At 28.2% G+C, this 18,295-nt stretch overlaps 2 protein-coding genes across 3 annotated transcripts in view; one reads left to right on the plus strand and one right to left on the minus strand.

Moving 5' to 3' along the window:
* The window catches only part of LOC136974648 (Iroquois homeobox protein 6a-like), a 37,332-nt gene extending 31,398 nt beyond the window's left edge, over nucleotides 1-5,934 (minus strand). For both annotated transcript variants that reach the window (XM_067269576.1, XM_067269577.1), the window contains exon 1: nucleotides 5,462-5,934. In XM_067269576.1, coding sequence (XP_067125677.1) covers nucleotides 5,462-5,506 — 45 coding nt within the window. In that variant the 5' untranslated portion in view covers nucleotides 5,507-5,934. The remainder of the gene's footprint in view (nucleotides 1-5,461) is intronic.
* A 10,174-nt stretch (nucleotides 5,935-16,108) lies between these two features.
* The window catches only part of LOC136974696 (ankyrin repeat domain-containing protein SOWAHC-like), a 59,502-nt gene continuing 57,315 nt past the window's right edge, over nucleotides 16,109-18,295 (plus strand). The window contains exon 1 of the mRNA XM_067269638.1: nucleotides 16,109-16,272. Coding sequence (XP_067125739.1) covers nucleotides 16,152-16,272 — 121 coding nt within the window. The 5' untranslated portion in view covers nucleotides 16,109-16,151. The remainder of the gene's footprint in view (nucleotides 16,273-18,295) is intronic.

Below are 18,295 nucleotides of genomic sequence, written 5' to 3' on the forward strand. Positions count from 1 at the left end.
TTTTTCTTTTTTTTTATAATTTAATATATTGTTATGTAGAGCATGTCTGTATTTTTATTAATATATTGTTAGTCTTTTCTTTTTAATTTTATTTTTTGGTAGGTGTTGCCTATATCGAAGGTTCGATACACGTGACGATTTCAGAATATGAGCTGTTTTTTTATTATTATTAATAAATTAAGTAGTTACGGCGAGCCTGCGTGCGCGTTGTTTCGTATAGTAGGCTTGCTGACTTAATAAACTACTTATTATGCCTACTTAATATTAATAATTACTTAGAGCCTGTATTCTATGAGCTGCTGAAGTGAATCGTGAGCCTGTACATAAGCCTGTTATACGAATAAATTCCATCTATCGTTTGTACGGTGAGTTTATTATTATCTATGTGAGCCAAATACAGAATGCACTGTTCTTATAATGAGCCTAGTACTTGAATACATTGCATCGTATCTTGAGCCTGTATGAGTTCGCAACTTTCTGTAGTGAGCCTACATGAATATACAGGCAACCCTACACATAAATTTATCGCTTCAGATTGCATAATATTGAATAACACTGCATAATACGGTTAACAGGCTGTACACAACGTGTGATTCTTAAATACATTTCGCAGGATATCAAGGCTCCGTGTATTGAGCCAGTTTGAAGCCTGCATACATTTTAATACGTTATTTCGAGCTTGAACCTGTTTATGACAGGCTACTTCTGTTAAAAAACACGCTGGAATGTTGTTCTAAAGCATTCGCTTATGCGTATCGCGTGTCTTCCACGACATTGCTTAACGCACCCCCACGTAGCCTACATTGTCAGAAATCGTAGCCTACGAGTTTACAAATCAAAATTACAGTATTAACTTATGGGGGAATAATTATTTTCATTGCAAAACCGATTATTTTTCTACAAAAAGGAACGTTAACTCGAGGGTACTCTTTCAGGAACACTGCAGATTTTACGCAAGACTGCGTCACACGGTAATACTTCCGTAAAGAAAGAAAAAAGATAAAAGAAACGTTTACTGTATTTTTTCCATTTCCTAAATACGAATTTTAACAAAAGATCTTTCGCCTTTTCACTAGAATAACAAAAAAGAGGAGATTTCACTCCAAAGAAAAATGGCACTTTGTAGACTCCTGAAGAATGTTGTAAAGTTCGATGCCGATAAAAAAAATTAGAGGGGGGAAGAGAGAGTTAAAATTACGTTTATCCAATGAAACTTAACATTATTCCAAACGATCCAGAACTAACAAGGTAAAAATTTAAATACAGATTGTAGCATCTCACGTCATCCATTCACGAAATGTATCGATGGATGTGTTGTGTGCCTCTTCTGTGCCTATTGTAACAACCTTAGGATACAGTAAAATCGATTGTGCGTGAGACACGCACAATAATTACGTCAAGCAGAGGCGTATCTATTGATGGTGATCTTTAATGTACTAGATTGCGACATGCAACATGAAACTTTACATCACAATAGTCTTGTTATCTTCTATTTTTCTAAAAATATTATTGCCACTTTTAGGGCCTTCATACCTGTTACATTCCTTTTTAAATGGGGTATGTAGGTAGGATTTTCAACCTATTCTTTAATCACAATAGTGATATATGATGTAAAGTGGGATAGGCATTGCTTAAGTTGAAATATTTAGGTATAAAGGATGCTTAGTGTCTTCTACTTTGTTAAGAGTTTCAATGGTTGATGAATAGGACTTGCCTACTTAAAAAAAAAAAAAATTATATATTTTTAATTTTTTTTAAAGTCCTTTCTTGTTATTTTTAACTGTAAAAATATTATTTTTAGCATGATTTATTCCGGAGTTAATTTGTAAAATGTGTTGTTTTTAACCGAGTTTTTCTATTTTTAAATGCGACAATGTTGCTTTTTTTAAATTTTATTTACGATTTTCCTAATTAAAATTACTATTTTATCGCTATTCTTAATGAATAAAAGCAAAAATAGATTCATAAATAGCTTCGAATATTAAAAATATATTATATAAAACTTATATACTGTACATTTCCTTCAGCAGAAAATCATAAAGTTAGAAGTTTTAAATGGTTATACACAGCTGGACTTTAACGAATGTAGTCAACAGAAATCCTGATTATAAAAAATTGCAATGGTATTATTAAGTATTACTTATGATATAATTCTCTATCCTCCTCCTAACTTAACTATTAAAATCATTTATAAGTTAATTTTGCATAACAATTTCTATACTTAAGCTATGTAAAAACACGGTAAAGGCTCTGTTTTATTGCTTCAATGAAAGCCTAGAAGCCAATTTCTCACCTTAAAATCTGTTATTTTATCATTATCAAGCTTACAAAATTGCTTCCTTCAGAAGAAATTCCATCTCAGGCCGTTTGTTTCGTGTATAACGCGCACATTTGATGGAATTCGTTCTTATTTTCCTCATTTTTTACGGTGTTTTATGGTCTATCTACTAACTTATTTCGGTTTTATGCTGCAAATATGTGCAACCTTGACCAGGTGTGAACTAGATCTCCGGGAGCAAAGTACAGTTGCTCATAGATTATGTCAAGAACGGATTAAATCCAAGTAATTGCTGGTAAGATCCCTCCCTTGTGGCATAACTGTGGACGAATCTACACCCACTGATGATGATTAATAGGTTTGTGAATTTATAGAAGTGTATCATACTTCCAGTTCACAAAGGGTAACTTACTTTATCCCTTTTTTAAAGTGTAATTTATATTCCTATGGGATTTATTATCTCAAGTTTAGAATTATTTACAACTCAGATCAATCTTCGAGTCCCTCCTTAAGGTACTTTTAAACCTGTAGACACCCTTTAAATGCCTTATAAACCTTATAAATGGTACTTTCTGGGGTAGTGTTCATAGCATTCCGCAGCGATAAGTACGCATAGTTTATACTAATTTAAATAAAATTATGCGAAATTATGCTCTAAAATGTTTTAAAAAATTAATGAATATATCTACAATTTAAAGGCCTTAGCCTAATTAAACACACGAATAATCTTGAATTGAGTCTATGTTAAGTCTTGCATACTAATAAAAGTATGCATTGTATTATAGGAAGATGCATGCCTGTAGGCATTTTTCAGTGTTAATAAACTAAACAAGGAGATTTTAAAGCTATATTTTTAGTAAAATATTCGATAATTTAGACTATGCACGCATTTTTATGCATAGTTTTATCGCGATTTTATGCTTCTGTAACTTAATGTATTATTCATAAATAACGAAGATTTGTTTTTTTTTTGATTAAACTAAGAAAATTTTCCTTAATATTCTATGAATATATATATATACATATTTAATATTAATATTTACAGATAAATGTTTAGGATACAAATTCCAAAATGATGTAAATCAATGTTAACTCTTTCGTTGCAGCAACAAACAATTATCTATTAATTTATATCTTATTTTATCGAGACGTGACTCGAAAGGTTAAACAGAACGATTTACTTTACGTATTTTTTTATTATTAGAAATTAGAATTTGCTTGCATATTTACAATCAGAAAAACAAGCTTCAAATTAACGAAAAAAGTAGGCATGTAGGCTACGCTACAACTTGCATACAGGTAGATAAGTTCAAAAAAACACAAATAAAAAATAAATTTATTGTTTTTCCTACAAAATATTAAGAAAAAAACACAATTTAAACTTACATAAAACATAAAAAATAAGATAATTTAAGCGGTTTTTAAGCCTGTAGGCCTGAAAAAAAACACGGGGTTTTTGCGCCTTTCACGCGCTGTTTTAACACGAATTTAATTAAATTACCCGCTAAAAAAAGTTATAATTAACTTAAGATTTCAATTAGGTTTAATTCTAATTAATTAAAATTTAATTTGATTAGCGACAGATCGAGTTTTAAGCGCTTTATCAGATAATGCGCACTTCAGCAGGAGTTAGCTCATAGAAGCCTTTATGAAAATATGAAGAAAAATTAATAATTGAACTTGTAAAAAAATATGTAAATAAATAAAATAATTCTTTTCAAGTCTTTATGACTTGCATTGTAAGTTATTTCGACATATTGGCTAGTGAATGGCTCGAATTTTTAACAGAACCACCTGTTGCAATTGCCATATTCTTTACAAAATTAATAAGTTTCGTAAGTCATTTAGGTGTCATATAAAACGATTTTATAGTTTTTAAGTCATAAAAAAATTAATTTTTAATACAAATAATAACCGAAAAGAGCCGAATCACAAATTTTATGCTACTAATTTCGTTTTCTACACCGCCAAGTAAAATCTGTTAGGCTCTATAAAAATTCTATTATTAATGACTTTAATATATTTTTACTAATGAAAAAAATACAGATAAATAGTCGCTGATTAATTTAATTTTTAGACTTTTATCTTTGTTAAATGTTTACAAAATTCGCCATTTTTTTTTGTTTTTATAAATTTAAAAATTTCATTTTCATTTCTATACTCTTTTTTTTTTTTTTTGCTACTTTTCTCCAAGTTTAGCGACCTTTTAAGCTTGTTTTTACGCTTTTAATCTTTAATTTTTTATAAAATATAAAAAAATTATTTTAATTTCTAAAATTTTGTACAATTCTTCTGCCTTTTTTTGCTATTTTTCTTGCAAGTTTTAGCGATTTTCTAACTAATTTTAATTGTTTTTGCGCTTTTAATCGACGTTAAACGTTTACAAAAATCTCAATTTTTAAAAAATTTTATTAAAAATTATACAAAAATTATTTTAATTTATAAATTTTTAAACTGTTATTTTCAAATTTAAGCTTATTTGAGAGAAGGAAAAATAATTCTTTTAAATTATAAATTATTCAAAAAACTCATTTTACTTTATTTTTTTTATTTTTATAAAAATTGCCAAATTTATGTTATTTAACTTAATTTTAAAAAAAAATAAAATAACACCCCTAAAAATTACAAATTAATAAAATTATTAAAGCATTTAACGCCTTTATATTGAGTTTCATCAATTAACAGCTAACGTGAGAAGTTTAAGCGAGGGAACCCCCCTTTAAAATGACACTCGAGTGGACTTTTTCCGATAAAAAAAACGCTATTTAGAGGTATTTTCAATGTAAAATATCGATCATAAATTAATAGAAGAGTCACAAACTCCAATATAGTTTTTAAAGCCTTATAATTGATGCCACGTTTAATCAGCACCTCTATTAAAAGAGATCAATATTTGTTGGGAGGGGGGAGAAAAAGGCACTTTTCAATGCATTTTCTCTACTTTAAAACTACTTTAAATCACAATCGAGCTATTAATTATGATCTAAAACATAAATTACAAACTTATCAGTCGATCGATCAATCACTCGAGCTCGAAACTTAAAGCTAGATTCAATGGCGAGAGCTTAATTTTAGTTAAGTTTAACTTCACCCCCTTATAATTAATTATTAAATTATAAGGAAAGAAAAAAAAAGTTAGAAAAATTGAAGAAAATTAAGTAAAAATATATACTAGAGACCCACCTGTGAAGCTTGATAAGCCGAATATCCAAATTGCGTGTACGACATCTCTCAAAGGGGGGCCCTTATATATATATTATATATATATATATATATATAAAAAGCCCAACTCGATATAACGTCTTTATGTTTGTGTATAGTATCAAACGAATTCTTCCATTACCGTAAACTCGGGACGGTGTTTTTTTTTCCTTTCACAAAAATAAAACGTTTAACAAACCATTCGTCGGGGGGTCGACAACTTTTATAAGTCAGTTACTGTTGGGGGATGGATAACGTCTTTTAACAGGGGCCCAACTACTAGAACTGTTGCAGGATGCGGTCGACAATCATCCACTTTACTACATAGCCGTTTAAAAAGACGGTAATTGTGATAGACGGCCTGGACACAATCTAAAACTCTGTCGTCGGTGTCGAGTATGGCAAACGTCCCGAGAAACCAATGATGGTAGCTCCTGACGGCCGGTAGGGCCTTGTGTGACTGCCTAAGCTGATTGACAGCTTTACGCCATGGTTACCATGGTGATGTGTGCCGTGGCCACGCCTACGGTTTCGGATGAGTGACACCAGACTTTCCACGCCCCCCTCCGAGGCGATTGTTGACCGTTTACACTAAGAAAACGCAAATTAACACACACAAGACAGAAGGGTTGCTTCTGTAGTCTCCCCCTTTTGTTAAAAGTCCTTGATCGATCGGAGATTACTTAAAAACTGATCGATCGATCGATCGATCGATCTCTAATTACAAAAAATTATAATTAAATAGAATTACTCTGGCCGTTTTAAGGAGGTTATTGAACGTGTTTTTTTTTTTCCTTTTTTAAATTTGAAGTGTGGAATAATGAACTGAACTGACCACTTAGTGAAATGGTGTGTTCTCTTTTCGGGGGAAGATTATATCTGGTTTCTTGTAAAACACAAGTTTTACAATCTTAAAAACGTGTTAGATCTTATGATACGTCTCTTAAGAAAATATATTAAGAAAGTTTTTTGGAAATTATACATTTGTCAAGCTGTGTAACGCCGTTAAGAGGCACGCCCTTTTCGTATATTTAAACCCTCTTAAATTGCTCTCCTTAGATTTTATATTATGTAAATCTTATCTGGAGACTCGTCGGAATTAAAAACTTGTTAAATAACAGCCTTATCTATCCGTCTTTAATTATTATAAGGGCACAGACACGCGTAATGTTTATTCAAATTAACTTAAATAAGGCTCTGAATTAAAAAAAAAGAAATAATTGAACGATATTCGATACGAGTCGAGAGAATTCGAGCTGATGTAGAGACTGCGAGGTGTTTAAAGTGATGAGATAAATGTTGAGAAAAATTGATGATACGTCCGTTTGTATGTCCTAATCTTACTTACATATATATGTTTAGAAATGAGTGAAGTTGATGTAGATTCGGGATCTTTCATTAAGTTTGAATCAGTTGAATTGAATCCCTCTTATTAATAAGAACTCGGGATTAATGAAGGTTCTGAATCTCTTTGATCAAGGATTAAGGCTTGAGAGAGGCTCTGAATCGTTTCAATTCAGGCTTAGTAAAGGCTCTGAATCTCTTTGATCCAGGAATAATACAGGTTTTTTTTTATTCAGGATTAATAAAGACTTTGAATTTCTTTAATTTAGACTTAATAAATGCTCTGAATCTTTTTGATTCAGATACTTTATTAATCCTGAACCAAGACAATGTTGAATCGGTCTTTTATTAACTCAGAATAATGAATTATCTCGTTTCAGGTTTAATAAAGAACCTTGCACGTAGAATTATCTTAATACAAAATTAATAAAAAACGTCCGATTGAAAAGAAAATTCCTATTTAATTTTAATTTATTTTATTATAACGTTAAATAAGCTTAATTTATATATTTTTCTACTTAGTTTTTTAAAAGATTTTTGAAACTTTCTTACAAAATTTCACTTTAAATTCATTGTCGTAACATTTTTAAAAGTAATTCTGCGATTTTGACGAAGTATTTCATGCGAAGAAAGAATTAAATTATTTGAATCACGCTAAAAATGAATCATTTTTCGAACCGAAGCTCATTTAAAAACATGTATTTTATAAAATTTTGCTTATATAATACGATATTAATTAAGATTAATACAAATTAATATGGATAATAAGAGGCCTAGATGTAAAAATTGCCATCAGTTCGGGCCTCGAACACGGAAGGGCCCCAAAAAACATAATATTTAATTCAAAAGTATTTATTTTATTGACTTTATTCGTATATAGGCCTATTTATGGATTTATAAGCTTGACAGTCTTCATAGAACGAGGCCCTGTATTCGTGAGTAGCCTAGGGCCTCCTATTATACCTGTTTCTCGATACCCGAATGATGGTTTATTATACAAGTCAAGCTTGTTTAGGTATTGAACTAGAATTTAATTACAACTTTTTATTATAATAATATATTAATGAATGAATAATCTTAAGAAATATATTTAATATTTTAATATTGATATTCTGTGTTAAAATATTGATTAATTTTTTAATAATAATTTATTTTTATGCCGGAACGTATCTATAAACACGGCTTTGATACTGGAGTTTATAGAGTAAATTATAAATATTTTAAATGAAATTTTAATATTAAAATCACTTGAATTCTTTAGAAATTTTAAATTTAGTTTGTTACGTAATAAATAAATTAAGAAATTATGAAACATGATTAAATAATCCTATCTTTACATTATAGATGAAGTTATATAATGAAGGACATATTTCCTGGTAAAGAACATCAAATTATTCTGAAAAACAAAATTATAGAGTTTATTTTCCAAGTTTTTCTTGTTTTCCTATTTATTTATTTATGTTTTTCTTATTAAAAAAAAGTCATTTACTTTTTAAATTATCTTTCCTCCATTCCGTTTATTTTGGGATCCAAACGACACGAAAGTCTGATAAAGTCTGAAGTTGTGCTGATGAATTTGGCTTATTATTAAGTGAAATTTCTGCAAAAAACAAAGATTATTTTTGATAAATTTATCATTTTACACGTTATTAAATCAATTAAAAATTATTACAATTTATTACTTTAGATTTTAAATGATTTCTTACGACGTTAAAACATTGGTAAGGTGTGTAGGCCCTACAGTATATAGGATACATATAGCTTTATATGTGTTAAATTTATTTAAAAAATAAAATAAAATTATAATTTAAATGTTAAATTTAACTAAAATTTAAGACATTTTTTCTTAATTTTAAATTTCTTTGAGCTAGTGAACGGGGTTTAGAGTAGAATCACTACATACTCTAAACTTTTGAACTAATTTATTAGCACCTATAATTAATTTAAATACATACAATTTATAAAATTAGGTGCCTAAAGTTCTTAATTTTTTATAAAAATATTCGCTGGTTCGTTATTAAAAAATCGAATTTAAGTTTATATATTGTTTAAAGTAATGTGCCTTTGGTAAGTCTATATAAATTTGAAATTCTTTAAAAATATTATATATAACATCAGAACTACATAAAAAAATAAATTATAATATTTTTAAATTTAAAAATTTTAACGTGATTTTAGAAAAAAAAACAAAAAAAAATGCCGTTTCGATTGTTTAAATCTTTGACGTTTTCTGCCATTTTCTTAAAATTTTTCTCATATTAATTAATAAAATAACAAATATTTTTCACTTAAAATAATTATATTACTTTATTTTATTTTAAAAATAATATTTTGAAGTTTTAAAATAAAAAATTATGCTTAAAATCGCGCTCCTTACAAACGATTTCATGTATAATCCGCACACAGCCATTTTGATGTTGATCATCTTTAAAACAAAATTATAAATTTAGAAGTAAAAAAAAATTTAAATTTTTCAAATTAAAATTAAAAAATACATTAGAAACTATTTTTTAATACATTTTTAAATAATTAATTGCGCTTTAAATTACGCAAACTATATACAAATAGTTGCGTATATAACCAGCACGCAGCCATTTTAAATTTAAATTCGGGAGTTAAACAGCTTAAATTTCTTAAATAGAACGTTTTAAAATTTAAAAGCATGTGAAAATATTAATTTTAACCATTTTTATGAAGGGAAAAACTTTAAAAAAAGAAGGGAAAAGAGTAAAATAAATTATTAAAATGTTCTCCGAAATGTTAAGAATTTAGCTCCGTATTAAAACAGGATCGTCTATTAAAACTCCTTATAGGAAACAATAAAAAATATTTCCCTGTAAGCCAACAAAAATATTTCATCGCTCTGTTTCTTCCCGTAAATAATAATTTATTTATTGATTTATTTATTTTTCCTTTAGTCTATATCACGAGGTCAAATTAAACTAGAATCAAATTGAGATAGGATCTAAGGAGAAAAATGATAAGATTTTTGAAATATTTGTTAATATTTTTATTTAAAAAAAATAATGTCTTAAAGTTTACAAAGTATTTATTTTTATATTTAATAAGATTCGCATGTCATCGGACATTAAGTAAAACTGTTTTATTACTCAATAATTAAGCACTTCCTCCATTCGCGTGTTGCTCTTGTATATGCTATTTGATAGCATTAAACAAGCCCTATAATCTCGCCTTTATTTTTAATATGGTTTAATAATCTTCCCCCCTTTCTCGACCCTCGGGGCTTCTTCGTTTACTGAATTGAAAATGAATTGTTTTAATTTAAGATAATGATTTTGCCTATAGGCTAAGCCGGATGTCAGAAGTACTTCGGGGTCACAACTCTCTCAGACTCTTCTCTCTTATTTTTTGATTTTTATAGTTTTCTTACGGGTTTTTTTATATTGAGAATAGTTAGAAAAAATGTCTTAAATAAGCGAATTTTTAATTATATTGTCTAGAAAATATATATTTTTTGAAATATTTTAAGGGGTTATTTCTACTTTAGAAGGTGCTTTTTTGTGGAATAATTAACGTAAAATAGGGATTTTTTATGTTCTTTAAGTTAAAACACGTGTTTTTATATGTATATTTATTACTTATATACTTCAATATGGGTTTAAATCTTACTTATGTGCTATTAGTTTTCTGTGTAGGCCTATAGTTTTACTACATTTTAATGCCTTTTAAAACTCCTTCTATGTGTCTTTAATGGTTTGTTTCGAGTTCTCAATGCCTTTTCTTCCCTATTGAATATTTTTTTCCATGATTTTCCTATGTCTTCATGTAAACTGTACAACTTCATGAAGCTATTCTGAAGACTTTTAAAGTATTTAATTAGAAAAATGTATTCACCTTCGTGCTATATTTTAAATAGGTTTATTAATAAAAAATAAACAAATAAAATAAAATAATAACCGGAATTGTATTGATTACATTTGTAAGGAAGTCGTTAAAGAAAGATTTTTCTAAACGAGATCAAAAATTAAATATTTTTCTAAGGCAATTTCCTTTTATACATCCTCGAGGACGTACACATACATTTAAACAATTTACGTATGCAAAATATAGTAAAATTTTCATAAATTACGTCCGAGATTCCTAAATATAGGTCTATAGAAGAAAATCAAATCAAAATTTGCATAAAGTGGTTACAGTGAGGGGGGGTCACGTTTAAGTGAATCAATAACAGGTGAAATGATGCAGTTCAAAGTATTCTTCATCAAAGTCAGTCCTTTCTTCTGCTCTCTTTCGTTGCACCATTGCTATAGAGGTATGTGAATGGAGCACTTTTAACCTTTGACCTCTGCGAGGTCATCTTCTTAAGGCCTCGAGATGCTAGGGAACAAGTTAGGGCAGTGTTTAAAAAGCATAAATTTTAACTTTCTGTTGTAATTTGTTATCAGAGCAGTCAGTTTTGACAATTATGAGAACTTTCTCGTATGTCTTTCCATTTCGGGTGAGTTGTACAAAATCCCCTTACAGATAAGTTATGATGAAAAGACTTACGAAGCTTAACATGTAAATCTACTCTTAAAGAATATTATGTGACACGTTACAACGTCCTTCCTCCTCCGAGTTTTTCTTTACTTTATATTTAAAAAATCGATATTAGCCAATGATTAAACAAGAATTTCAATTAAATTCCGTTAATAAATTTAGAAAATCGTTCAAAAATTGACACTTAGCTTCCTCTGTTGTAGGCCTTATCGATTACACATAACGTAACGTTACAGTACTTGGAAAAAATTAAACATTAAAATTTATACTATTCTTAAATTTTTCACGCTCTAAAGCACGCTTTAAATGTCATATACGTAAAAATAAGTTGTATTTTTAATGAATAATTACTTAAATTGCCTATTAATGATTTACAGTGACAGGCCTATACAAATCTAGATTATAGGCTCAATTTAATTATGCGATACACGTCACTGTACTTCAAGTAAACACAACTTTTCCCGTTTGTTGCTACACAAAAACACGCAAGCAACTAACAAAATTAATATTAAATCGCTTAATTATCAATTTTTATTATAATTAACAACAACATTTCTCATTTAAAATGCTTTAATTTTGAAAAAAAAAAATCGAAAGAAATTCGCTAGAATACATTAAACCAAGCACTTAGCTTAACAAAATTTGAGTTAAATCGGTTAATATTATTAATTTTACGACTGTATTTCCTATTTATAATCCTTTAATTTTGATAAAAAATCGAAGGAAAGTCGGTAGAATGAAATTCAAACTTACAGAAAACTGCGTTAACCCACTCCTAGCTTTAATAATATTTACAAGATAATAAATTTTGGTAGAGAGCTCCCGATACAACATCATTATCTCTTTAGTAGCCGGAGATGGAGCAGTTTGCAGACAGAAACGTTGGCTCTTCTAACACTTTTTGCAATATAAATTCAAACTGATACTTCTCGTTAGTGGACCTACTGCAGAAAGGAGAAAGCAGGAGGCGAAAGGATGCACGCTGAGATAGATAACACCAGCAGCGGTTTCCCCCATTTGCCGCCTTTCAAAGTAACGCAGTTCAGGAAGAAAAATAAAAATAAAAAAAATTAAAAAAAAACTGTAGACGATTTTGGATCAGAAAACACAAAAAGGCCGACCTCTTCTGATATTTAATATGTCTAAGAGCTTAAAACATCAGTGAAGGTTGATATGTCATGAAGAAATTGTCGAGCAGCTGTTATTGTCTGTAAAAAAGAAGTGTCTTCAAAGGATTAAAAATCTCGATTTGGCAGAGATTGAAAGGTAGGGAAGATGGCCAAATGTGATTCTTTACAAGACATTTGTATGTTTGTCACTTTAAATTCCTCCTGTTTTCCTGTCTCCCTCTCTTTATCGATGGTTTTCTTTGCTTACTTAACCACTTGATTAATAACTTTAAGGCATGTTATACTTTAGAGGAAAGGTCTTATTCCGCTCGAAAATCTTAACCATTTCTAGTGCCGAATATCAAATTATTTTTAGTACTCTAACATAAATCGAATTTGTAAATGTGGAAACCTTCAACAGTTCTTCCCCCTGTAAAGTCAACAAATGTAAAAAAAAAAAAAAAAAAAAAAAATACAGCTTAAAACACTACACTTTAAAAATTATTTTAATAGAAAAATAAGTGATTAAAATTCGATTTGAACAATTAAAAAATAGGATTTATTCGTTTACTTAATAATATAAAATATAGACAATAAGCCTGAAGATATATGTTAATTTTTAAAGGAATTTATATAAAGGTCTTAATAAAAATAAATAAATTAATTAAATATATATGTTTATAGCTAATATAAAGAATACATATTTGTATTTATTTACATTAATGCTGATAGTTCTAAACACGTGAGGAACATGCCTAGGGGCCCGGGTCTCAAGGGCCTTGAAATTAAAAAATTAGGCTATACAACTACAACGATAAAATTGCTTTATCGTAATTTATAGGTAATTTTATAGTATTTACTTGTATTTTAATCGCGGTTTTACTGTTAATTAGGGGAAGGAAATCTATTGTCGCAAGACTATTCCTTTTGTAAAGGAAAATAAATAAATAAATAAATAAATTCCACAGCTACAATTAGACGTTATTAATTTATGATGTAAAATAATGTAGAGGGGCCCCAATCTTGGGTCTAGATGGTCTTAATCTACCGCTACAGATTTTTAAGAAGAAATTTATACACGTTATTACCATAGCCGTAGAGAGCGATTAGTGGCCTCATCCTAGACCTTTCGGGTCTTCTCTATTTATACTTTATGACGTAACGCTCTCTGTTATCACATTTTCTCCTTCTTCATGCACTTGATATTACATAAATTGATTTTAGAGATTCAAATTTCATTATGTAAATTCCGACTGGGTCCCAATATAGAGCTACTTTTCCGGCTTTTCTCCCTTTCCCTATATAGGCGTATATAGGCTAATTATAGATTTATATAACAAACTGTACTGTACATCCTAAGAGGAATGTTAGACTCTATATAACGTCATTTCTTACTTCAAGTAAAAAGTAAGGAAGAGAAATAGAATAAAATCGAGTAGGGATGCTCTCCGTGGGAACAAATGCCCATTATTTTAGAAGTAAAATATATTTTTTAAGTGCGTGCGGAAAAAAAAATGTTGGAAGTATTCACGTTGGCAGACATTTCTTTCCAGTAAACATATCATCGCTGACTTACCGCATATCATATACATTTACTTATTTGTGAATTAAATTCTACTCGTGATTCACTCACGATTTAATAAATAAATGTATTATTTTATTTGTTTACAATTTAAAATTTTATTTAAATTTGCGTTTTCTTTTATATTTTTTTACACAATTTTCGATTTTATCATCGTCTATCCTGCTTTATAAAGTAGCAAAACAATGGGAAATTAATTCTGAGAATCAATTGTGAATAAAGTAATAAAATTGGAAGAAATATTGCTGGAAATTTTGTGTTGTTTCAGAATATTTTACAAGGAAATCGTTATAAAAATTTTTCCAATAAATAAAATATATTTATACAGTAAAATTTTGATATATCACCCAGCTAATTAGGGCCAGTGGATACTCATGAATGGATCTTCCTCCTGAGTGTTAGAGAATCCTTCAGAATTTGAGCCACGAGTGATCAGCGGTTAAAACAATTTTGCATTTGACCAACGGGTTGGGCACGTGGAATTTTCAGGATTTTTTCACGTGTCTAATCTAAATAGGGGCAAATTTCCCCATAGGCAATCACTTGACAGATCCCCCTAGTGTTTCTTTGCCTCATTTCATTAATCCAATCCTTCAGGATCTCTGAAATACTAATTTTGTACGGCAAAATCACATTATTAACACTACGCGACATCTGTTTGAGGTACTTCAGTTTAGCGTCACATTCGATTTAGCGCCAATTTCAGAAAAGAAGCACTCTGAATCGAATTGACTGTATGTTAATTTCTTTATACAGCAGAATAACTTCAATGTCCTGTGTATGGCAATATATATATTAACATTATAATTCTATTTATGCGCATAAAAATCGCCCATTAAGAAAATTTTATGATTAAAATTGATAAAATTACACTTGAAATTTGTTAAATAATTACTAATAACGCGTCAGAAAGGCTTTTAAGCATGTTATCTCGCTATTTTTCTTGTTTAAAATTAGGTTAATAACTTCAAAAATCTTTAAAAAAATTCTTTTTAAATAACGATTTAAATTATCATTGATAACACGTCTTACATTTATTAATTACACTCTTTAGTATTTATATATATTCATCAATTTACGCCTAAGTAATAATACTTAAGTGAATTTATCTATCAAGTTAAACGTCCTTAAAAACGAGTCTATGAATTTGTATCGGGTTTATTTTTCCTCACAAATCACTTTAGTAGAATATTAATGGGAAAAAATGGAAATTATCATCACGCAAATTCCTTATCTTTATTATAATTTTTCCCTTATGTATGAAAAGAAATCCTTTTTTTCCCCTTATGTATAAAAAGATATTTTTGCATTATGTAATCGCAATTTAAATTCCTTCTTTTAAAAAGCAAATTATTTAACAAATGTATAACAAATAATAGGATAAATTTGCTAAAGGATTGTATATATATTTATTTAAACAATATTTGTCATTTATAGTTTCTTTTGTCATATATTCCTCTTTTCTAATCTTTCTTTACGACAAAATCCTACAAGACTTTATATATCGTTTATCCTATATACACGCTTTTAGCGTTGAAGTTGTAAATTTTTCGCTACTAGCAACTTTTCTCTCTTAACTTATCCCAAAAGATTTCCATTTCAAAATCTATTTTGACAAGCCACCGTTTATTTTTCTCTTTGCCATCATCACTCTTGCCAAAGAATTCTCTCGACCCAGGCGGCGCTGCAATCGAAATTGATATGAAATTTTAAAATTTATCTACGAAAATTCCTGTAAAATATCCCTACTTATAAGAATTTCGTTTAATAATAAAAAAAATAATAATAAAAAACTTTATTTTTTATTTTATTAAATTAATCATTACTTTTAAATTTAAAAAAATAAATTATGTCTCTTATCGACTTTTTATTTTCGTTTTAGAATATTTAATAAAAACTAAATTAATTTTTAATTGTAATAATTATTAATTAATTAATTAATTAATATTAAATTTTTAATGAGAATAAATATATAAACGATTTTCATTAAATTATCATTATATTTCCGTTCGATTTCCCCATTTGATTATATTTACTCCAACGAGGGAAATATCCCTAAAAAAAAAAAAATTCCCGAAACAACTCACCACACGTCGATCGTGATGCCCTCTGTAAACAACCGGTTTGAGAGAAGAAAATGGCGGAGACGTTTAGCTTGGAGTCTGTGAAAGAATTTATCATAGAAAAAGGCGGAAAAGTGACAAATCACGAAATTGTAAAACATTTTAAAGTATTCTTAAACGATAAAAACAGGCAAAGTAAGCTTATTATCGATTTTTATATGATTTTAATCAGTTACATTAAGCTCATGTTAAATGAATGAATTAAGGAAAAAGTATTGTCTTATGTTAATAAAATTAAGTTTTAATTTGATTATAAACAGTTTAAACTGTGTTTATAAACTACTTTAATTAAATTCAGTAATTTATATCAAAAGTTTCCTATAATAAAATATATTATCACAATTAGCAGTTAATGAATGTTATAACAAGTTTATTCTGTTATAAATATACTCTCACCAGTTATTTTTTTTATTTATTTATTTATTCATGAAGGTTACATTCTTAAAACTTGTAATGGCAGTTTCACACTAACACAACAGGATTTAGGTTGTAATTTATAAAGTTGTCCACCTTAAAAGTCTTCACTTTTATTTACATTCTTTTGACGAGGTACATAAGCTGCAGATTTTTTATATTTGAATTTAGATTAGGAAGTCAACAAGGCTTTCTGACCATAACAATTTATTACGGTGTGTTGCGTATTACAGAATTGGCTTCGTAGTTTCTTACTGATTGTTGAAATCGTATTGCATTTCTGCCGTAAAAGCCGTTCGGAAAAACTCTGGTGTGTTTGGCTTTTGTTCTATCTTTGGGAGTCGATAAGTTGGCGGGTATAAAGATGGCTTGTTTGAATTTTCTAATTTCAATACATTACAAATAATTTGTATGTGTTTAAGTTACTTTAATATGCATTGTTAATTTGACCAGACTCACAATGGAGTCGAGTGGGTGGTGACAGATGGGCTTGACGTATCTGGGATGGACTACCCGAAAAAATTCTTTGGGTTTGTTTGACTGCCTGGATTTGATCTCGGGTCCCCAGACTGGTAGGCTGATTCCTTATCGGTCTGGCCGTCTATATCCGTAACAATTTCTAAACAAATTATATCTGTTTTAAGTAACTAAAATTCTATCAGTTATGGTAGTTTTATCAAATTGAAAACAAAATATTTAATTCTTGTTTAATTAATTAAAATGAAAAACTTAATTTATATTTTAGTAAACTGTTTTAAGTCTGTTTTGGAACAAACTTGATTCCAATAAAATATTGCAATTATTCAGAATTTCAACTACTAATCTAAAGTATTTTGTTTACTGTTGGAATAAATTATTTGATAAATGAGCCTTACAATTATTTGTTCTTGCATAATATAAACAAGATGAAAAATATTCCTTAAGATATTCTAATTCTAAACATATTTAATTAATTAAAATATTTATTTAAGTTAGATTATTATTATTATTATTTTCTGAAACATAAAAAATATTAATTATTTTGTATCAACTTCTATGAAATAAAATTAATTGGATTAGGTTTAATTATTTTACTTACTTATAAATATTACTGTATTAAAAAGTCTATGTTTTTATATATAACAATTAAAATTTTCTATACTATTTTGTAAAGTATTCCCTATGCTAAAGCTTAACATCCAAGTTTATATTTTATAAACTTGGATAAACTGAGAGGAGTAATTATTATCTTATGGCTGAAATTAATATCTGGATGCAATTTTATATACATATTTTTACACAAAATCAAATTAATTTTTGCAGTAATCTAAGCCATTATTTTAAATTTTCTACTTTTGACTTAAAATGTTTTTTATAATATCAATTTTTTTTTTAATTCTGTAAAAAAAAAAGAGAATTTCCAAAATTTTAATATGTAATACTTATATAGTGACATAAAACAGATATCATGTAAATGTAAATGAAAAGCTTGTTTTATGCCACTAGATTGTATGTGAATAAACATGTATTAAGTTTTAAAAAAAATGAATCTTACATAATGAATCTTTGTAAGTACATATGTTAATCTGTATGTTTATATATATCTAAACAAGTCAATGATGATTTTGAACATTTGCTTGGAAATGTTTTCTTTAGAGAAAGATAATATTGCTAAAATTTGTTATAAATTATGTAGTTATTACAGTCAAGTATTGGAAAAATAACATATTGTATGTATAATAAATTATTGGAATTTGCAACTTGT

This window comes from Centruroides vittatus, unplaced genomic scaffold (assembly GCF_030686945.1).
Source record: "Centruroides vittatus isolate TY-2023 unplaced genomic scaffold, ASM3068694v2 contig_352, whole genome shotgun sequence".
In the NCBI taxonomy this organism is placed as follows: domain Eukaryota; kingdom Metazoa; phylum Arthropoda; class Arachnida; order Scorpiones; family Buthidae; genus Centruroides; species Centruroides vittatus.